At 40.3% G+C, this 23,115-nt stretch overlaps 1 protein-coding gene across 1 annotated transcript in view; it reads left to right on the top strand.

Moving 5' to 3' along the window:
- The window catches only part of smyd3 (SET and MYND domain containing 3), an 84,964-nt gene that overhangs the window by 1,803 nt on the left and 60,046 nt on the right, over positions 1-23,115 (top strand). The window contains exons 2-5 of the mRNA XM_061710938.1: positions 17,918-17,981; positions 18,247-18,354; positions 18,643-18,700; positions 20,702-20,856. Of these exons, the coding sequence (XP_061566922.1) occupies positions 17,918-17,981; positions 18,247-18,354; positions 18,643-18,700; positions 20,702-20,856 (385 nt within the window). The remainder of the gene's footprint in view (positions 1-17,917; positions 17,982-18,246; positions 18,355-18,642; positions 18,701-20,701; positions 20,857-23,115) is intronic.

Genomic DNA, 23,115 nt, shown 5'->3' with positions numbered 1-23,115 from the left:
CTGTATGTATGTTCATTGGCTCCTACCATAAGCTTTTGATAGCTTCTCCAGGAGACCAATTCACATGTGTGTAAGTGAATAAACTAAACTAAACTAAAAAAAAAAACTAAACAAACTAAACTAAACTAAGACAAGGCTGGTAATTACCTTATTAAGTGTAAGGAATTTTTTATCCAAATATTATCCGGAATCATGTAGCACAGCATTTCTATAAAAGTACTGTGAAAAATTAGCAACTGGTTTAACTAAATCTAGGTTCAGAAATTCAAACTTTAAAACAACATTTATTACAAGATAATTTTCTACCCAAAAACTTCCACTTTATAACATAATTATATCTCCCATCGTTTTCATTCTCTTGTAACTAAATATTTATGCTACGTGGTATTAAAAGACACATACTCTATTTTAACAAGTTGATAACATTTTTAGAGGTTAAAATACAGCACTGATAGAGAGTAGAGAAGATTACTTTCCAACAATGTCTTCACACCTTCCTTGACTTCACTTTCATCATCCTTTCTGCTAAAGGGATCTAGACTGCTGAGAAATGTGAATCCTGGTTTTGGTCAGTAATGCATCACACAGTCATGCAGTATCTTTATTCACTCTGACTACAGCCCCCTAAAAGCAATTTGTGCAGCTTGTTAGGTGAAAGTAAGTAATGTTACAAACTAGTTCAACACGCAGTCAGCAGTCTTTGTCATCTTTCCCAAGTATTCACAGTAATTAATAGTTTGGCAGGTCCAGTTTATAAGGGCTCTAGGAATATAACCAGTGGGTCATTCATATACACTCACCCAGCCACTTTATTAGGTACACCTGACCAACTGCTTGTTAAAATTTCTAATCAGCCAATCACAAGCACAAATGCCTTGTTGATGTCAGAGGAGAATAGCCAGACTGGTTCGAGCTGATTAAAAAAGGCAACAGTAACTCAAATAACCACTTGTTACAACCGAGGTATGCAGAAGAGCATCTCTGAATGCACAACACATCGAGGCGGAGGGGATGGGCTACAGCAGCAGAAGACCACAGTGGGTGCTACTCCTGACAGCTAAGAACAGGAAACTGAGGCTAAAATCCGCACAGGCTCACCAAAATTGGACAATAGAAGATTGGAAAAACATTGCTGGATGTGATGAGTCTCGATTTCTGCTGCAAAGTTCGGATGGTAGGGTCAGAATTTGGCGTCAACAACATGAAAGCATGCATCCATCTTGCCTTGTATCAATGGTTCAGACTCATGGTGGTGGTGTCATGGTGTGGGGGATATTTTCCTGGCACACTTTGGGCCCGTTAGTACCAACTGAGCATCGTGTCAACGCCACAGCCTACCTGAGTATTGTTGCTGAACGTGTCCATCCCTTTATGACCACAGTGTAGCATCTTCTGATGGCTACTTCCAGCAGGAAAACGCGCCATGTCATAAAGCGCGAATCCTCTCAGACTGGTTTCTTGAATATGACAATGAGTTCACTACTCAAATGGCCTCTAAAGTCACCAGATCTCAGTCCAGTAGAGCACGTTTGAGATGTTGTGGAACGGGAGATTTTGATCATGGATGTGCCGCCGACAAATCTGCAGCAACTGTCATGTCGATTATGGACCAAACTCTCTGAGGAATGTGTCCAGTACCTTGTTGAATCTATGCCACGAAGGATTAAGGCAGTTCTGAAGGCAAAAGGCGGTCAAACCCTGTAAATTCTCTCTCTCTCTCTCTCTCTCTCTCTCTCTCTCTCTCTCTCTCTCTCTCTCTCTCTCTCTCTCTCTCTCTCTCTCTCTCTCTCTCTCTCTCTCTCTCACACACACACATTCACTGTTGTTTCTCTACATGGTTTTTATCATACAGGTTGTACCAATTGCTACCCGTTCTTAGATATTCTTTACTCAGCTAAACACCGTCCCCCTCACCTCACTAGAATTAAGTATAATTCAAGACTGAATATCATGCCTGTGCTGATGAAATGGTATGAAAATCAGCCGTTTCCGATCTCCAGCTGATCATTCGATGCATCTCCAATGAATTCCAAACTGCAGTTCGGTGAGTATCATGAGAGATTAGCAGGACCTAAGTGTAATTGAGAGAGGAAACTTGAGACAATATGTTGCTTCTGTTGTAATGCAGATAAGTAATCATAAGCGTAATCTGATTCTGCGGGAAACTGATTAGCAGTGGAAAAACAAGAAAGGCCCTCCTGAGGAAAATATGGAGTTCTGGGTATGAGCTGATCAGTCATTATGTCATCAAGGCCCCAGATATAGCATTATGTTCAGGAGGTGCTTCTACAACATTGTGAAAGGAGAAACCTTAACAGATGTTTTGGATCTCAGATGAAGTCCATGTTAATGTCTAATCTGCTTAGTTTTTATTACCTAATACATTTGTTTTTATTTGCAAAAGTACAAATGTAAAGCTTAATTCTAAGATGGGACATTGTGTTGATAAGAACAAAAAAAAGTGATTTTATTATAAAAGAAGAGAAGACAGTTGAGGACCTGTAATTTGGGGCTTTAAAGGAAAAGCAGTGTGATTACTTTTACTGCTGGATTTTAAGTACTATCTCTCCAGCTCTCTGAGTACCTTGAGGTGGTTGTGGTTGACTGGTAGAGCCCTTGTCTGTCAGTTGTTGGGGGGATGGTTCAGGTCCTGTTATACTTCACACGTTGAAAAGTCCTTGGGCAAGACACTGAACCAAGAAAATTGCAGTGAGTCTGCCACGGGGTGACGGGTACGGCTGCACACTGGTGGACTGTTCACTGGAAGCAGCTTCATTTTTTAAACCATTTACTGCTCAGAATTATTTAAAACGGGAGCCTCAGGTCTGCTATCTCAGAGCTGACACACTCTCACCGTTGCAGGACTGACAGGTACAAACTCTAACATTGTAACTCGAATGGAATTCAGTAAATTATATATAAAAAAAGCATCCTTTGATAAAAGAAGATAGAGTCATGACAAGGAGACAATAAAAAATTACAGCCGCTTTCCAACTGAAGCTCATTCATTACTCTTAGATTTGCTCGGGGCAAACAGCGGCAGATGCATTTGTGTGGCCATTGCAGCGGATGACAGATGATGGAGGCCACAGGTCAAAACTATGATTGTATTTTTGAGATATTGAATACATGTTACGGAGTACATCTGCTTGGCCTGCAGCCGGAACTCGTGTTGATGAGTTCTTTATTGATTTTGACATTACGCTAAGACATGTAAGCATTGAGAATGATAAGACCTTTTCACAGGCAACATAAACGCCGGCCGAGAAGACGTGCAATGTATTTTTCTCCCCTGTTTTCCCGAAAATACAATTAATCTCACAGCATGACTGTTGAAGAATGTGAGTGCAATTATTAGTGTGACTGTATCTCATTGTGAGAACAGAGATTGCACTGTGTGCGTGCAGGAAACGAGCAGGTGGTGGGGGCATCAAAGCTGGAGTAAATTACAGGCCTTGAAGGCTGTGTGTAAGTAATGAGTGATAAATGCACACACCAACACAGACGCACACATCTTGACAGGATCAAGTCGCCATGGGTCAACAAACAAACAACTGGGAGGTTGTGAGACCCACGGCACGCGGAGTGGGGTGGGGGTGGGGGGATGAATAGCGAGAATTAAGTAAAACACGAAGATGGCTTTTTCTAGTCCAGGTATCAGTCCTCAGTGTTTTCTTAGTGTTGATGTCCTGCGGTGGTTTCCATCTGAATAAAAGAGAAATTGTTTATTTTAGACGTCTCATGCTATTGCAGCTCAGTATCCTAAATGTGTATTCACTGTTATAAATCATGTTGTACCACTTCACATGTCAGAGGTACTGCCTCTCTCGTTCTGGGAGATTATACAGACGTGTGGTCACAACCATTTTTTTTATTTTTTTTTTATGTCCGGCACTGATTAACTGGCAGTCTGGAAATACTTTCTGGTGTAGTCACAGTGACAGTTACAGATTTGTCTGTCTGCCTTGAAACTGAAAAAAAGAAGAGGAAGTTCCAGAAAAAGATGGAAGCAAAGGCGACGCGGCACCATCTCTCATCCACAGAAGACGTCAAACACACACACAGATACAAAAAAAAACAGCTGGAATATCTTATTTTTTCCGCAGTCATGCTGTTTTATGCGTGTGTCGGGTGGGGTTGTGAAGTTGTAGCAACTGCCTCGTTCAGATTAACTATTGATGTTTGACACCAATCTCTCACTCAGGGTCTCTTTGGACCACAAAGAAACAGACACCGCTGATGAAAACATCTCAGACCATTGTCTTATTTATAGAAAGAAAACTTTGATTGAAAGTTATATAAACCCATCTCCATGGAGACTTACTTATTTCGAAGATAATAAACACAAAATATTGACTGGCAGTTGACTTGAGAGTTTTGCTCCAATTTCAGCTCAATGTAAATATCTGTGAGCTGGAGAAAATCTACCACAGACTAAGCGGCTCGGGGGTAAAGGACAAAGAAAAACCAAACTTAAAGCTAAACATCAGCGCTGTATCGTCCATGTCAAACCCTGAATTAACATTTTTTAGTTAATGATGAAAAGAAGTAATTCAACATTTTTACTGTTAGGTACCAGTTAACCTTGTAAGTAGTTCAGTGTTGGTAGTTGTTTAGTTCCATTTAGTTAATTTAAACATCCTATTTAGTTAATACACATCTGTGGTAGTGAGGCTTGTCCTGGTTGTACAGGTCTTTGTTGAGCCCCTTGATATCCAATAGCCTTTGTAGAGAGATTTTGTGTACCTTTCCTTCAGGTGAGATCACATATTGGTGCATATCTTTCCAGATCCCTGGTTTATCTCCAGCTTTACGGACATTGCAGACGTCTCCATCTTCATAGTCCTCTCAGTTTTTATTGCTGGTTTGTTGTCACTTTCCAGCCATCTGCAGTTGAAGAAAAAGCTAATCACTTACTTTTTGTTTTTAAATATGATTTTTTTTTTTAAAGATGAATATACATGGTCATTTGTCAGAGCCTTCAGGGGATGTATGCGATAGCAGAACATTCCATGGATAAATGTCCATACTAGTTCTGCTGGACCTCAGCGCTGCTTTTGATACTATAGATCAAAGCATTTTACTGCACAGGTTAGAGCATGTTGTTGGGATTAAAGGGACAGCTCGCGGTTGGTTTAAATCATATCTATCTGACAGATTTCAGTTTTGTTCATGTTCATGAGGTTTCTTCAGTACAGACGAGGGTCTGCTATGGTGTCCCGCAGGGTTCAGTGTTTGGGCCGATGTTGTTCAGTTTATACATGCAGCCCTTGGGGAGTATTATCCAGAACCATGGTATTGATTTTCACTGCTATGCTGATGATACGCAGCTGTATTAGTCCATGAAACGGAACCATTAGCCAAATTTCAGGAATGTCTTGAGGACATTAAGACTGGATTTCCATAAACGTTTTGCTTCTAAATTCTTTTAAAACTGAAGTTATTGTTTTTGGTCTCAAACACCTTGGGAAGGGATTAGATAGTGTGGCCTCCAGTACTACTGGGTGAAACCTTGATGTTATTTTAATCATGTTTTGCTGTTTAAACAGCATATTAATCAGGTTTGTAAAACTGTTTTTCCATCTCTGTAATATCATAAAGTTTAGGAACATCCTCTCCCAGAGTGATGCGGAAAAAATAATTAATGCGTTTGTATCTTCTAAGCTAGATTACTGTAATGTATTATTAGCAAGATGTCCAAGTAATTTGCAGCAGCGCGAGTGCTGACAGGAATCAACAAGAGAGACCACGTCTCTCCAGTGTTAGCCTCCCTCCATTAGCTCCCCGTAAAACTTAGAATCCAACAAACTTAAAACCGTAAAATCCAATTCAAAATTGTATTACTTGTATTACTTTGCAAGGCTTGATAGTACTTTATGTTCCTAATAGAGCTCTCTGTTCTCAGAGTGCAGGTTTACTCGTAGTTCCTAGAGTTTCCAAATGTAGATTTGGAGGACGGTATTCTGCTACCAGTCACCTTTACTATAGAACCAACTTCCAGTTTGAGTTAAGGAGGCTGACACCACCTCCACCTTTAAAACCAAACTTAAAACGTTCGTGTTTAGTAAAGCCTCTAGTTAGTGTAAACTCTATTGTGTTAGAGCCAGTAGCCATAGCTGCAGCTGCAGGACAAGACTAGAGCAGCTTGTCTTAGGGCTGGGCGATTTTGGACAAAAATAAAATCCCGATTTTTTTCTCTGAAAACCTGATTTTCGATTTCGATTTTTTTGGTAAAACAACTACAAAAGACAATGGAATAATTTGTTTCAAATATTTTATCTTTATTTTTAAAGAAAAATAGCAAACAAATTTCCCTATTGGGAATGAAGTGCATTGAAAGATAGTGTAAATCCTCCTTGAGTTTAGTAAAGTAAAGTAAGTAAGTAAAGTACATTTACAATTTTCTTGACCAAACAAAGATAACTAGACGGGCTCTGTCTGTAATGCAGTCAGCTGCAAAAAAGGAAAATCGATTTTCCTTTTTTTAACATCGATTGTGATTAATAAATCCGATTTAGATTTAAAATCGATTAATCGCACAGCCCTAGCTTGTCTCAAACATAGCTTCGTTGTAGATAAGCGGCTATAGAGCTGCGCTGCAGGGGACACCAACATGATCCACTGAGCGGGTCCATCACCCCTCCTTCGCTCCTCTCCTTCTCTTTCCTTTCTTCAGCTCGATCCACAGTTAGTAATAAGAAGTATCTCATAATTGTTCTCCATTGTTCTTGTAGTTTGTTGTGCTGGTCTGTCCCCTCCTTTTCTCTTCTGTGCATGTATGCAGACCCGAGTCTCCAGAGCTGCTTGCTGCCCTGCAGTCCCCCCCTCTGACCAGCTCAGTGTCTGCTGTCTACACCGGTTTATATAGTAATACATCAACTAACCACCATGTATCAGTAACATGTACACAGAACTATTTGTTGTGCTGCTCACAGATCATTAATACTAATATATCTTGTCTTTTGTACCTTTGACAATATATCTGTGTCTCTCCTCCCTCTGTTCTTCATTCTCTCTGTCTGTTCTCTCTTTTCCTGCTCTGCCAAGCTGGTGTCCGGCAGGAGAGTCCCCCCTTATGACCCAGGTCCTGCTCAAGGATTCTTCCCTCCTAAAGGGGAGTTTTTCCCTTGCCACTGGTTTTGTAATAATTGCCCGTGAGTCATGTTCTTGGTCTCTGGAAAGTTCCTAGAGACAACTTGTCTCGTAATAGATGTTATATAAATCGAATTGAATTACTTGTGCAGTTATCTTTAAATTACACTTGGCTGCAGTACTTGATTACAAGGCTGCTTTTCTTTACTTAACCAGGGATTCTCTGCTGTATCACGCTATCAGTGAAGTTCATGCTACAGCTTTACTCTTGTTTTAAACCATAATTTTAGATGAACTCAGCATCTGGAATCGTCTCTCTCCGTCCTTGTACACTGTAACAGCACAAACAGTAGCTGCTAGTTCAGTTGTCAATGTTATATTGCTGTTGTTGAAAGGGGGGAATGGTTGAGATAAAATGGTTTGAGTACAAGACACGATCTGTGATTATTCTTATTAAAGCTACATACAGTATATGTGGTTGTTTCTACAATGTTAATTCAACAACACCATACACACAAGCCAAACAGAGCACAGAGCAGCAGGCATCTCTAGTATGGACACAAGCCCTCTGGATTGTTTTCAGTCAGTCTGCTCATTCACACATGGGCACGTTCAGGGCCTTTCTGTCTCTGCCCAGTTTGTTCGACAGACAGAGAAGGTGAAGTCCACACTGTGTTTGGTCCGTCTGATAAACGTTTGTCTGTTATTGCATGCTGCTTCTCTGGGTAATAAGCAGAAGAATTCAGAGCTGCAGTTTTTGTGAAAATGTTTGATCCAATCCAGTTTGACAAACCAAAAGAAGAAGAGGAGAGGGAGAAATGGTTGAGAATGGTTGTCTGCAACAGTCCTCCTCCTTTTCTCCTCTACCCCTCCCATGATACATTCTCCCATCTGCCTCTACCAACATCTGTCTTTCAAGCTTTCTTCCATCCTTTCACATTCCTTTTATTGTCACCCCCCCCCCTTCTCATTCTGCTCGTTTTTCCTCATCCTTCTCATCCACCATCTCCTCGTCCCTCAGATGAATCATTTTGTCCCACCTTTCTCTGCTTCCCTCTCTACTCGCAGTGGTAGATTAGTTAACTTGCATCGACTTCCCTGTCTGCTCCTCCTTTTCCTCATCTCCTTGTCTTTGGCTCCCAGGTGGCTCCAAACGCACACAGCTGCATCATTTGCCAAGCAACTGATTTGCTGTACACAGGAACACACCGTGTTGTCTTTTACTCAACTTGTGACGACCATATGGCTTCACAAAAAAAAAAACCCAAATGTTTGTTCTCCAAAGGATGGACATGGTTTTTTTTCATGCTAAGCTTTGTTCATCAAAGTTAATGAAAATCAGCCCCCCCCCCTAAAGGCTGATCCTTGAGTGTTTAACATAAAAAATTTGGATAAACAAAAACGTCTCCCCACAAATTCCCATTATTCTGCAGATCATAGACAAAACATCTGTTACTTGTGAATGGTAACATCGTAGTGAAACCTGGAGGCAACAAGCAAACAAAACAACTATAATTTAAGCCCCATGTGGGCAGGATTAGTTGTGAGTGACGGCTAAGATGAAATCACTAACACATGACTTTGTTCTTCCATTTACTCGGTTCCTTTCGGACCGGTCTGGGCGAGGCTTTTCCTTTCAGTCAGATATTGATCAGTACTGCTCGTGTGTGTCCTTTTGATCTTATTTCACATTCACTTGGCTCTCTTTTGGAGCGATGGAGCTTGAGATCTTTTGTGAGTTCTTGTTTGCATTTTCAGTCAGCACAACACAAAACTGCCTCGGCCGTGATGATCTTTGATTAGATTTCTTACTTGTTATTTGAAAATTCAACTGCCAGGCATTTAACTGAGATCAAACCATATCTGCTCATGTTTCTCCTTGTTTATTCTCTTTACACTGAGTCTCGGTAAGTGTTAGGATAGCTTTTTTTTTTAATTCTTGTGATATTTCCCAATAAAGTACAATCAACAGTTTTAAAACTTACCGGTATTTATTCAGTCTATTTTATATATCCATGCTGGCATTAGGAATGGGCGATATTTTACCGTTCACGATATACCGTCAAAAAAATTCCCCACGGTAAGAATTTGTCATCTCGCGGTAAAAACAATAAATTCCTGTTGATAAGGAAGGAAGGAAGGAAGGAAGGAAGGAAGGAAGGAAGGAAGGAAGGAAGGAAGGAAGGAAGGAAGGAAGGAAGGAAGGAAGGAAGGAAGGAAGGAAGGAAGGAAGGAAGGAAGGAAGGAAGGAAGGAAGGAAGGAAGGAAGGAAGGAAGGAAGGAAGGAAGGAAGGAAGGAAGGAAGGAACAGGTGGACTCATTTAATTGGTTTTCATTAATTTAATTTAATTGGTGTAGTTTAGTAGCATTTAGTATAGTTTTAGAGCAGTGTTTTGGGGGCTCCAAAGACTGAATGTGGTGATAGATTTATAGTTAAAAAGGGGGAGTTGAATTGGTATTTTTTTTAGCGTAATTTTTATTGTTATCGGGATAAATGCCAGAAATTATCGTGTTTTCCCTTTTTTAGTCCATACCGCCCATCCCTAGCTGGCATACAGTATTCATTCGTATAGTTGCCCCCCCTTGGATAACGATGACATCAAAACTGTCTTCCAGACAGTGCATCGCTCTCCTATTGCCGATGAAGCCTCCCGGACCCTGTTGGACCCTGTGTTTGGTGCTGGGAGACCGGCATATCCTTTTGCCCAGCGATGTGTCTTTGACCTCATTGTTGTGCTGCTCGAGCCATTCCTGATTATTTTTGGAGGTGTGATGGCCACGTTGTCACGCTGAGAAGCTGTGGACACGTGTGCACACGCTCTCACCTCAGCAAAACCAAATCACAAGATGACTTTTCTGATACAAGCGCCCTCAGGTGTCAGTGATTCATCCTCCAAACTAACAATTAGGAACTCGGTGGGCATTGAGGACCTCTCAAGATGCAGCTGGCTTTTTTCCTCGCTCTCAGACGAACACACACAGACACACATGTAGTGACCAGCAGCAGTGCTGTACATATCCCTCACCAGTTTATACAGACTCCATGGGTCGTAGCTGTGTTGAGAGTGCCTGCAGTACACACCTAAGTAACTGAGCCTTTACAATTACTGTCAGACATGGGTCTAACAGTAGATGGCACTGGTGTCTCTTGAGATGGCGCTTCCAAGTTGTCAAAAGCTCGTTCTTACTTCTTTCATGTTCTTTGTCAAGCTCTGCAGCTGCAGTGCTAGTGAGCAAAGTTTGCAATTGGATTTGGTTTCTTGCGGAAGAATTATTTTGACAACTGATATTTTTAGAAAGGGCGTTAGAAAGTCACAAGCGCTGGAAAGCAAGAGAAAGAAAAAGATGTGGCCTAAGCAGACCAACATACCATCAACACCGTGGTATTTAAATGTGATGAAGAGTAGTGCAGCAGATTTATCTTAATCATTTTTATCTGTCAAACATCTACTTTGACATCACAAGTCACATTTCTTTCTTGGACAGCCAAGGAAAAGAAAAAATGATTTAATTACAGACACAAAAAAAAGATGCAATGGACACAGCAGCAAATACTCATGGGGAATTAATTACCATGTTATATACACCCAGAGAGATGCTGAGGTTGGCTTAATTGGGTGTCTCCTAGCATAGATTTGAAAAAAAAAACTGACCGCATATGCAAACATGTGAAAAGACTTATTTTCTTGCATACCGATGGACAAACCAGGGTTTTTCAGGCATTTCTACTTCTGTTGAGTGACAGCTTTGATGTCCTCCTCATTGTTATTTCTGTTTATGTTCCTGTGTTTCTTCACTTTCTTTCTTACTGATTTGCTGGTTCCTCCACTTACGCCGTTCATGTCGTGATCTTTGTTTTCTTCTTTTGGAGATAAAATACAGAAAGAAACACACTTGCTTGCCTATGCTTATTGTGTTTTACTGTCAAGGAGATGTCTAATTTACAAGGTCATCAAAACATCCAGCTGTCATGTGGCAAAAAAAATAAAAAGTAAAAGAAAAGTCTTACATGGCCTCTTATGTTTCAAATATAACAACTGATATTTGCAGTAGATCGATTACACTAACATTATTATTAATATTTATAAACATAAACTGTGAAGAAATTGTAAGACAAGGCTCTTTCTTAAACTGAGCAAATTTGGATCAAATCATTTCAAGTGCACAAGTTTTCAACATATCGACACACAACCAATGCCACTTTTCTGTGTTTCTTGTAAATGAGACAAACATCTGAGATCCTTCATTACATGTTCAAGCCAGAAAAGGATTAAGATATGAAAGGATGAGCGCCACGATGAGCACAGTGGCAAAGATCTGAGCCAGTTTCTGTTCGACACCGTGGCTAATGCAACATGTTTAGTCACTTTTTGTCTTCATGTTTTCCTGCCACATGTTTTTCTGCTTTTGCTACCAAGTGTAGATATTGATTGTGTAGTTTAATGCCAACACAGTCAGAAAATATTAACAGCCAAGAAATAGAAAAGCTAATGATACTGTTGTCAAAGTAGTTTGAAGTCTATAGATGCCAATAATCAAGGTTTTTTCAAGATGCAAAAAATCTGTAAAATCAAGCTAGTAAGCCAAACGGTAACAACGGGTCACAGAACCAATGATGTTCATGCTAAAGTCTGCATTCACACTGGCTTTCCACACTGCTCCGCTTCTAGCGTTGGAGCAGCATTGTGCTGCTCTTTACCTTGTTTGTAAAACAGTGAAATATTGTGAAAAAAACACATATGTTTCCTCCATTGTTGGCCTGGAAGACATGCAGCATCTACTGAGGTGGTTGGGCAACTTTCCCTCACAGCCAAAGAAGTGAGAAAAAACCTCTTCATTTAAATTTCCTCTACCTTTTCTGCCTCTTTCCCAGTGTAATAATGACACATGTGCTGGATATAATGATCAATTGATTGATATTTGTTAGATCAAGAACTTAGATAGACCTTACCCATAAAGAAGAAAGAGTCCAGACCAGGAGAACAGCAACGTTTAGGTGGATGACACGCAGACAGCATGTGGCAAGAAACATTCTTTCGTCAGGCTTAAACGCTATTCTGACAGCAGAAAAAGGTTTTACTTCAACAAAAGCTCCGCTTATATGATATCCAGTTATGAAACTGAATTGATTCTCTGTGATCCTGCTTTGGATTATATAGAAAACTGATGGATGATTCACAGTTACCGTTCTGTTTACTGTTGCCATGGGAACATGAGCACATATGTCATTTTCAGAGTTTCTCACTATATTTCCATAATTGTTCACATCATTTTATGTGTCAAAGTTTATGTAAATGAAATGTTAAGTGTTTTAAAAAACAAGGTCCTGGCAGAGCCTCTGTGGATTCATGTGTATGAAGTGTAAAACACTGACTTTTCCCATATGAATGCACTGTATGAGGCACAGATGTCGTGGTGTAATTCTTTAATTACTTCAAGTCCCGAGGTGATGCTAGTCCCGTGTGAATCGAGCGCTAGATGAGGGATTTCTCAGAATAACAGTGAAGATGAGTCAGAAAACACCAAAAAGCATATAGTACTGGCCACCTGAAGCAATATTGAGACGTGTTGATCATATTTTTCTGAAGACCAAGATAATATCTTTGTGACGTTGCACTGCTAAATTAAAGCTAAACGTTATATTTGAAAAGCAAATGCAGCTCAATTGCATCACCTGCAAAAAGTCACAATAACTTACCCACAATGCTCACTAAGGTGAAGACTGTTTTTAAAAGAGAATTTCTAGATAAAGCAATGAAAGACATGAAAGAGCATACGCAACCGAATGACACAGTGAGAGTTTTGGAGAAAAAAGAAGCAAAAAAAAATCCCAATAAGAAAAAGAATATGACATTGAGAGGTGTTGGAGAGTGAGGAAAGTGCTAATTTAGTAGTTTGTATGCTGCTAATGAAACCCTTGTAATGTTATTCATGAGTTTCCTACTGTGCCTGCAGTCCAAGCATTGGTCTGCCAACGACAAGACTGTCGCTCCACACGGAGTCGCAGGGAGAAGAAGAGCAGAACAAAGGGATGAAGGGAAGGAGGGGGTTGAATGGAAGGAAAGAAGGAATATAGCTGAAGACGAGACAGATGTACTTCATAGAAAGACTCATATTCTCTGTATTAAAATGAGCGTTTAAAAAAAAAAAAAAAAAAAAATAAGAAAGGGCGCGGTTACTAAATTCTAATAAACCAACAGAGACTCGAGAGTCTGCTTTATAATTATGTATCTCTTTATTTTGTTTCCCTGTCTGCTGTTTATTTAGTAACTTTTCCTGACTATGTACTAAGGACAGCCTTGTTCCGCCTGGAAGCCAGAACTGGGTCGTCTTTGTCTCTCTGGACCATGAAATGAAAAAGCAACAGTTTAAAAATGGAAACAAGTGGATGCCTCTTGATTGTTTATTTATTTTTCTAAATGAATTATATCTTATAATTATATATTTTTCCTTTTCTTTCGGTGCGCCAGTCAAGCGTGGCACGGGGAAAGCTGAAAGTATTTACCAGCACATCCACAGACCTGCGAGGTGCCTGGATGGTGGGACCGATGATAACTCTTATAATGTGTGTGGGTTTAAGTGATCACCCCCTGAACGATGGGAACCGATCACCATAACAACAGTTGCCGTAGTGCAGCTGCGTAACCGCGCACGCTGCAGCAGGTTTCCATCATCCAGCATTTTTGTGTCTCCTAACAGTTGTTGCACTCTGTTGTCTCAGTCTGACAGATGTTTTATAAAAACTGTTTATTAAGCGTCTTCTTTAAGCCATACGTACTAATTTCCATCTATGTTTCATGCACTTTCCCCCTTGTAGAAAATGTGGATGTATCCCACAATAATCACATTTACCTTTAACTTCTTCTAATATCAAGATATCCTGCAGCACGCGGTTGCTTCTAGAGGGGAAGCTTTCTTTGCAAAGTTGAGTGACGACGTACAGAAATAAAAATAGGGTTTTGGTCAACATATGCTTCCTGTCTGGTCCGTAAAAAGATGGGTGATCTTCCTGTGTGTGGCAGCATCTGATCAAGTTAGTGTACGAGATCCATGTGATATTATCTGGCTGTGTTTACGTCTGAACTGGTCGTATCTGTTCCTATTGCCTCATGTCTCGAACTGCAGGCGTGCATTTCTTTAACTGTGGGTGGCTTTCCCCGTTTCTGGACGGTCTCAACATGACAAGAAAAGCTTGTGTTTTCCTGAGCCCACATCCAGGGGCGACATTTAAAATTTACCACTGGGTTCCAAGCTGGAAAGGTCATCGCAAATTAGGCTCAACGGCGTAACAAGAGCGGGAGAAAAAGATGAGACAGATGGTGAGGAAAGAGGTTAAATGTGGAATAGTGAGCTGTAGAGACGAATGCTTCGGAAAAATGCATGAACCCTGTGGGGGCCTGGAGCCAAATACAACAGCCCAGTCTGGTCTCACACTGATAGAGGAAACACTTAACCTCTGTTAGCGTTGACAAGCAACAGCCTTCAGTCAGAGTTCTGTGTGTGTGTGTGTGTGTGTGTGTGCGCGTGTTCATATTAAATCCCAGGATTTGCCTTTAAGGTTCTTATAATGTCATCTCCAACATTCATAAGTATACATAATCTAATCAAATGTGCCATTCTCCGTCCGATAAGCTCTTGGCTAATGTATTATCATCCATCATTACATGTTTCCTCATTACCTCATTTTCTGTGTTTAAGCTCTTATTAATGTTTAAACTTGAATTATTCATATTCTGTATTTCAGTAATTACCGTGTGTGTGTGTGTGTGTGTAAAGATCACTGCATACACAATTCTAAGACGTGATGAATTCTTAACTTATCATCATTTTACACCTTATACATGTATTCAAATAAGCCAAATCATATTGGACTTTGGAGTTTCTAGTGGTATGTATTTGTGTAATACTTGCCTAAAGTAAATTACATCATATTTGCTCAGACAGTGCAACAAAAAAAGAATGGAGTAGTTGCTGCCGGGCGTTTCCTCTACAAAGACCCGAGTGCTCAGAGACACGGTCAGGGTCAGTACACCTGAAACATGACTGAGGTCATTACTTTAATTTGAGCTCCCGTCTTAATTAATTAAGGTGCGTACACATGCTGTGAGATGTACGTCCTCGCTGCAGCTTTAGCGTCGGTGCAGTCCTGTAGAGTTTTGGAGGGCTGCCTATTTCTCATGGTTAAAGTAAGTGACAAGGATGTGTTTCTCAGCACAGTCCAGTATGCAGTACCGCAGTGATCTCATCAACAGCAGTCTAGTGTGTAGGCAATGTATCACACATATAAAGAATGCAGCTTACCTGTCACGATGATGGCTTTCTTTTATTTGACTTGAATCAAGGCACACCTGGGCAACCTTCATGTTTTGACTTTTCCAAGCATATCAACCCGGCTTACACAAAACTGTTTGTATACAGGACTGTCTCAGAAAATTAGAATATTGTGATTTTCTGTAATGCAATTACAAAAGATTAAGATTCCCAGAATATTCAAATTTTTTGAGATAGGATATTTGAGCTTTCTTAAGCTGTAAGCCATGATCAGCAATATTAAAATAATAAAAGGCTTGCAATATTTCAGTTGATTTGTAATGAATCAAGAATGTATAACATTCTCGATTCTCGATTTGTTTTTTTAATTGCATTACAGAAAATAAAGAACTTTATCACAACATTCTAATTTATCTGAGACAGTCCTGTATTCATAATCATTATTAAAAGCATCACAAGATATCGTGCAGGCTGCAGCTGCGGCACCGCCGCAGAACAGTGTGAGAAAAGCATGCACGACACGCGCGCCAAGCAGCTAGTGTGAATATGGTGAGATTCACAAGCTCAAGTGTTAAGCCTGGGCCAAGTTTCTGCAGACAGGTTTTTTTATGTAGAGGTGAAATGATGGCGACTCCGGTACTGGTATGGGCTTTTATCTATGAAGATGAGCTAGTTAGATGTCTGGTGTCAAACATGGAATGAAAACAATCTCCCACACCTGCTGCCCGTTTCTGGAATGTACTTTCTTCAAATGGTAGTACGGGTAGAAGTGTGCAGCTTTTAATAAGGCCATGATCTTTATGCAGCGTGATATGTGCCATTACGTCTATCTTGGTAGTCATCTGCTGTACGCGCCTGCAGTGGGATCAAAGATGACCGAAGGATGACCTGGCTCTCATTCTTCCCTGAGTTAAACCCTGATAAGAAATTCTAGACTCTTCTTAAAGATGAAATGTACATCAGGAGTTCATCCTACAGCCACACACCTCTGTGCACAGCTGTGGACAGTGTTGATTGTTGATCATAAAGTTAAAAAGTAAATTATCTTTTCGAAGTATTTTCAAATTACCAATTATTTGACATACTTATCTACCATTAAAAACAAACAACTGAGTTGGGAAAAGCTCTTGCAGTTTATCAACCCGACATTTCCACTTGCTTATAAATGCCCCCTGCGGGAGAGAGAAATGCATTTTCAGTAGCTGAACCTTCACGTCTGAGGCTCAGTGTGATTTTTAAATTTACTGAGGGCATTGGATACATTGGCCGATTAAAGTTATCTTAAGAAATACAGTTTGAATTATATTTGCCTGCATAGTGTCGATACTTGACCTAAATCAGTTTGCTCTCCTCTGTGAACCAGAAACATTTTTGTCATATTTTACTGTTGGAATAAAGTCAGTAGTGCAGAAAACTGAATGCAAAGCAGTAAGCATGCAGGGAAAACAGTTTTTGGCGGTGCAGACACTTTTTCATGAATCCACCTATTCTCAAGATGTCTGAAATAGTCCTACATGTATACAGTTTGCTCTCCACACTATTTCACGTCTGTATTTTTCTGTTCTATTTGTAAATACTTTGCGTGTTATCTGTAGAGAACTTGTCCTGAGGCTTTTTGCTACAGGTTGTAAATACATCATATCATTGTCAAATCATTGGTTGCTTACTGTACCTTTACATCCATCAGCTGTGTGCTCATGTCAGGAAAGAGTTGTCTACCTGCTGCATGCTCCATTATAAATATCACTTTAACTGCACTACCAGAGCAGGTAGTGTAGCGGCTCCTAAGACCCCCTACTCTTTCCTAAACTATCCTCCTTTAATACCAGATATTTAGAGCACAATAACTTATTAGATTATTTGCTTGGCTCATATTACACACGCACACACACTGGCAGGGTTCCTGTGACTCATACGTCGTCTTTGTGCGTTTATTTTAGTGGTGCGTCCTCCGTTGGCAGTAATTGGCCGCGTGAAGCAAACAGACTCTGCTCCGGCTTGTTATCAGACTGACAGCCCAAACTAGAAAAGACAGCAGTATCACTCAGAGAAACACAGCAGACCGCAGAGGGTGGAAATCTACGTTTGCACAAAACACACAAACGCCACAAGTGGACGCAGAGCTGTTGCACACCAGCGCTCACGCATGCAGGCGCTGTGACACTAACGGGCAGCGACAGCCAATAGAGTGCACAGCAATGCATTACCCTTAGATGGCAATCAGATTGGTGATGGTGTAGCTAGATAAAATGAGATAATGGAAGCCCACAGTCATCTTAGTGCAACAAATGCAGGGAGAGACAAGGTTGTTACGTGAGGGAAAAGGTCAAGATGAAGGAAGACACGTGCTTAACTGGTTATGGTGCTGTTTGCTAGTCTGTTACGTCCAAAACCCTTCATAAGTGAAGACGCTCATTCTTCTTCTTTCTTTAAAACATTAAAACTGTGTAAGAGTAATACAAGTTTGATTTCTGATGTCTAAAAACATTTTTTTCTTTGTAGAAATGTAGTTGATAAGGCATGTTGTGTTTATTTTTTCTGTCTTTTTGACTAGACAGGAGACTTTGTTGAGATGTTCTCAGTGCAAAATGGCTCGCTACTGCAATAGCACTTGCCAGGTATGTATGTATCAGTGTGTGTGTGTGTGTGTGTGTGTGTGTGTACTTGTACTTGCATGACTATTATTTGGAACATTTATCAGTCACCTTGTGGGGATGAGCTGCTTCTTTTTGTAACTAAAAAGGTTTATAAACCTAAATATTTACATATCAAAACAAGTAGCATGAGTGCATATACGTATGAGAATATATATGTCTGTGTGTATTTTTTAATTTCTATGTATTTATTTCTATGACCGTGTGTTTATATGTCTCTGTCCTGCAGAAACAAGCGTGGTCCGGTCATAAGAGAGAGTGTAAATGTCTCTGCAGCCTCCGGCCTAGACTTCCTACTGACTCAGTCTGCCTCGCTGCAAGACTCATTTTTGCCTTGGTATGTTTTTTAACTTTCTCAATGTTTATCTCACTAAAATTATGTATACAAAGAAGTTTACAAAGAAAATCACCCGGTGGACCATCTCCTTTGTCAGCCATACTTGCTGGGCAATCCCAATGTGCTTGGCTTTTTATGACTTTCAACCAGCTCTTACAATTATGACAACCGCCCTATGACATAGTCCCAGGTCTTCACCAAGCAACGTCGCGACGTGTTACACATGTTTAACAATGGCAGAAAGGACAGGACTGGCATGTTAATCCTCCCGCCTTCTTTTCCTTTTAGTTAAGTCCTTCTCGGAACAGCAGCGAAGAGCTATACACATTTGATGAACACGAATCACGTAAGTGTCTCCTGCAAGATTAAGTGTGTAATCCATTGCAGTGAAGTATTTTCATACATTAAACACTCGTGATTATAATGTATTTTTTATAAATTGTCAAACCATTTGGGGATTTTTATACAGGTTTTTTTCTTTAAAGGTATTGTGACATCATTTTTAACATGCTTTTAACACTATTAAAAGTCTTGGCCAACATCCCTCAAATGTGTCTAAAAGAGTGTAACAAGAAAAACTTCACTCTAGTACTCTTTTCCTGGCTTTTTATTACAGTGTTTTTTTGCGCCGTGAAAAATGCTTCCTTTCCCCCCTTTCCTGTCAATCATTGCTCCGCTCCTCCTCCAAACCTCCTCCTCCTCCAGCCATACGCTCACAGCGGCGTCGGAGAGTTAAGCCGGGAGCGACAGGCGAAGCATGCACGGAAAAGCAGGAGGGCGAACCACAGCAAACAATCATAAAAATAAAGGCATGCAAGCAGCACTGTCCCCTTATCTTAAGTCCAGTCAGTGGCCGCGGGTCTTCTTAGCAGTTTTCCTCCGGTGATTAGAACAAAAGAGGCTCTAAACGGCTCCCTGTTAAGCCTCATTTATGGTTCCGCGTTAAATCGACGCAGAGCCTACGCCGTAGGGTTCAGCGTATGGTGCGCGTCGCCGCGTAACCCTACGCCGTAATCTCTGCGTCGGTGTAACGCGGAACCATAAATCAGACTTTATGGTGCGCTGGAGAGGAGAGGAGGCAGGGAGCTGGGTGGAGGGGGCGGTGATTTAGCGGGCCGTTACGTAACGATCCGCCACCAAACCACATGCGCCGTTTTTGCACAGTTATGCGGAAAATCCCAGAAAGCACACAATACACTGAATGTTAAAAGTTTGTTGTTTTTTGGGTGTAATTGATGTCAAGACACCCAACAAAACACAAAAAATCAAGAAAAATGTGTTTTTCATGTCACAATCCCTTTAAGGCCTTTCAAAGAAGAAAAACAATTGCAGTGGGGTTTTTAAAAGAAGTTAAGGACAAAGTCATACAACAACAACATCATAGTACATTTCTCCCTGATTCAGTGGCCTGTGTAGCCCAGTTCATAATTGGTAAATTTTTTTTTGCATCAGTTTTGCATTCAGACAAATATTGTGCCAGAGTCTGAGCTCCACAACTATCACTATGTGTAAATAATTTGTTTCTGAAGGCGCACAGACAACAACCTAGAATAAATGAGGGCGATGTCCACGTTAGTTCGTTTTTGTTTGAAAATGCCGTTTTTAAATAAAAGTGATGGATGAAATTGCGTTTCAACTTTGTGTGTAAAATCCTTGCGTAATCAAACACTCATCCATGCTCAAAGTGAGAATAAGCTGTACTGTCTGCAGGACGGAAGAAAAAAACATAATAAAAAGCCAAGCTTTCGTTCTTTGTTGCAGATTGCTCTTATAACGTGTTTCTTCCCACATTGTTAGGCATCTGCAGTGTTAAAAGCTGATACAAAGAAGAACAAAGTCACTGCATGCTGTTCCATCTCCATTTTGTTGTTTGCATCGTAACTTAGACTTTTTTCTGTTATCTTCCGGAAATTGTCATATAACACAGGCTTAGAAAATCAAAGGATATGTTGCGGATATGTTGTAATTATGAAGTGAATTTGTTATTTTCTAAATGCTGTTATCTTTGCTCATGAATCTCCAGCAGTTACACACTAAAACAGGGTCCGCAGGAGATCAACAATGTCCTGTTTTTGACGGTACATCTTGACGGTGCACCGTAGACACCAGGCATAACCATCATAAAACGTTTATAAAAAGTAAATGCACTGGTGTGACTGCAGCCTGAGTTTAAACTACAGAAGGTTGTAGGTTGAGTGTAAGCAGGGAAACCCAGAAGAAATTTCAACAAACATACATCCATTATTATTTTAATTAGTTGTTTTGGGCCCAATATTCTCTTGAAGTGTTAACCCCAGATGAGAATGGCTCAGTAATGATGACTTTTTTATGATTTTTATTTTTACAGACTTGAATTCAATGTCTGAGGAGAAGAAACAAGGACTGTCTCAACTGGCCTTGATGTTAGAGTTGTACATAAAACAAGAGGTTCCTGACCTGACGCAGGAAATAACTCCAGCACTTCCACTTTCCTGCCGAGAAGCCATCAGCGTGATTGCAAAGGTTGGTTAAATGTCACTAAGTGCAATGTACCTGTTTGCTTTTGTACACACTACACAGATAGTAGCATAGATATCTTGTTGCTACCTTTTGCCGACCAACACCTGTAAAGTTGTCCCAACATCTGTGACCACATCTCTCCTTTTGTATCTTCAGGGTGCATTTCTTTTTCTCAAGCTAGCAAGGTGTCCTCTACAAAGTATGATATATACAAGAGGATGTTTTTACATTTAGTTTCCTCAATCTTGACATTGATTGCACATCTAGTAATGAGCTAAGAGCATTTGTATAAAAACCAGCATAAACGTTGCAAACGTGCAGTGCTATATCAGGGGAAATTAATCTTCTGCTCTTAGATCAATAAGTTAATGATTCAATGAGCAACATTTTATTAGATCCAAGACTTTCTGTTTGTCGCTCTTTTTTGGCAGACAGTAACGTGCCCAGGAAAACGCAATAAACGAGGGTTGACTAGACTACCAATAGGGGAGCACTGTGATTGCATGTGGAACGTCCTCTAATTGCAGAGAAGTCCTTCGCTTCACTCTTATTATTCTGTGCATCTCTCTGTCATCTTTCCCGGAGGACCTCTGTCTCTCTTTACAGTTCCTTCTTCGTCTTTCCTCATTATTCTTCTCTGCATGCGTTGCCCACTCTCTTCCTTCTCCCCCTGTCTCCTCCTCTCATGTGCTCCTTCTTTACATCACAAACGAGGAGTTTATTATTTTGTGCTCGGAACATTCAGTTTGCTGAACAAATAAGGTGATTACTGTGTAGGGTATGTTTGTTGCTCTGTGTGTGTGTTTGGGGACTGTTATTGTGGGCAACAGTTGTGTTGTATGAAACCATCCTTAACCAGCTAATAGCTGCTAGCCTGTCTCCAGTACAAGTAGTGGTGCATGAACATACATGCACAGTGCAAAAAAACACACAATATGCACAGTGAAACACACAATATGACGAGGCCACAATTTTATTCCTGCTATTAAAGCACTCCAAGGAGCAATGAGTGAGGGAGGGAGGGAGTGTGTGTTTGAATGTACTGTGGAAAAATGTGAGACCTTGAAACTGTTAAGGTGCATGTGCATTAAGTGACAGTTTCAGAGAACAGCTGATCAGTGTCACATTTGTGATTCAGCTCGGGACTGACGCTGGACCTTTGACCTCAGTAATAAAGAGCAGTCCTCAGAGGCATCATCTCAGCAGATGACATGCATCTGTGTCATACAGGGAGACAGCTGTGCTGTGCAGTTATGCCTGTATGTATTTTGCCTTTAGTCTAAGGCAGGGTTTTATATATTTTCTTATTTTTTTTATTTGTGTGTGGCTGTGGTATTGTAATATACTGTGACAGAAAATGAGATCTGTCTGTTGCACATAGTGATGCCTGGCACACACACACATGTGTGTATGTAGGTATGTGTATATATATATATATATATATATATAAATATGTGTGTGTGTATGCATTTGTTTGTGTACTTTGTTCCTGATATAATATGAACTTCATGTTACATGAGCTTACGGCAATCTTGTTATTGTTATGCTGCATCAGCTCTTATACCTCTAGGACCTATTTTTCAGACTCCTGACATGACCAACATGTTACCCCATAAAAAGCACAAATGCACACATACACACCTTGTTTTCTTAAGAATCTCCTCTGATGTGTCCCATTTTGGCTCTGTCAGCATTCCCTCTGCACATTGATTCTGTCTTTCAGTCTGTAGCTTTTAACAGGAAAGAGAAACATCATTTTTGAGAGACATATTTTACCCACGGCTTTATTCAAGAAAGTTTTACCTGTCCCAGCATCTGATCTGATTCAAATAGTAAACTATGTACCCTTTTGCCAGACAACACAGCAGTCATCAAACCACTGTTGAAAAAGAACAATCCGGACAAGCTGTGCATGCAAGATTATAGACCCATCTTGAATCTTCCGTTCATCAGTAAGGTTATTCAAAAAGCTGTGTTTTGACAGTTAAATACATTCTTAACCCTGATCAACCACTTTGACGTTTTCCAGTCCGGTTAGGTCAAATAATATTAAACAACAAGATAAGTTACCATAATTATGCAGATGACACACAATTTTAAATTACAATGTCACCAGGTGACAATAAGCTCTACGAGCTTTGAATACATGCAAAGAACAAATCAACAAGTGAATGTGATGTCATTTTCTTCAGTTGATCATTCAGCTACAGCTAATCCAGAATGCTGCTGCCCGAGTTTTCACCAGAACTAAAAAAGTGGATC

The sequence above is a fragment of the Cololabis saira genome, chromosome 2 (genome assembly GCF_033807715.1).
Source record: "Cololabis saira isolate AMF1-May2022 chromosome 2, fColSai1.1, whole genome shotgun sequence".
In the NCBI taxonomy this organism is placed as follows: domain Eukaryota; kingdom Metazoa; phylum Chordata; class Actinopteri; order Beloniformes; family Belonidae; genus Cololabis; species Cololabis saira.
The sequence above is the reverse complement of the archived record's forward strand: the minus strand, read 5'-3'. Positions and strand labels throughout refer to the sequence as shown.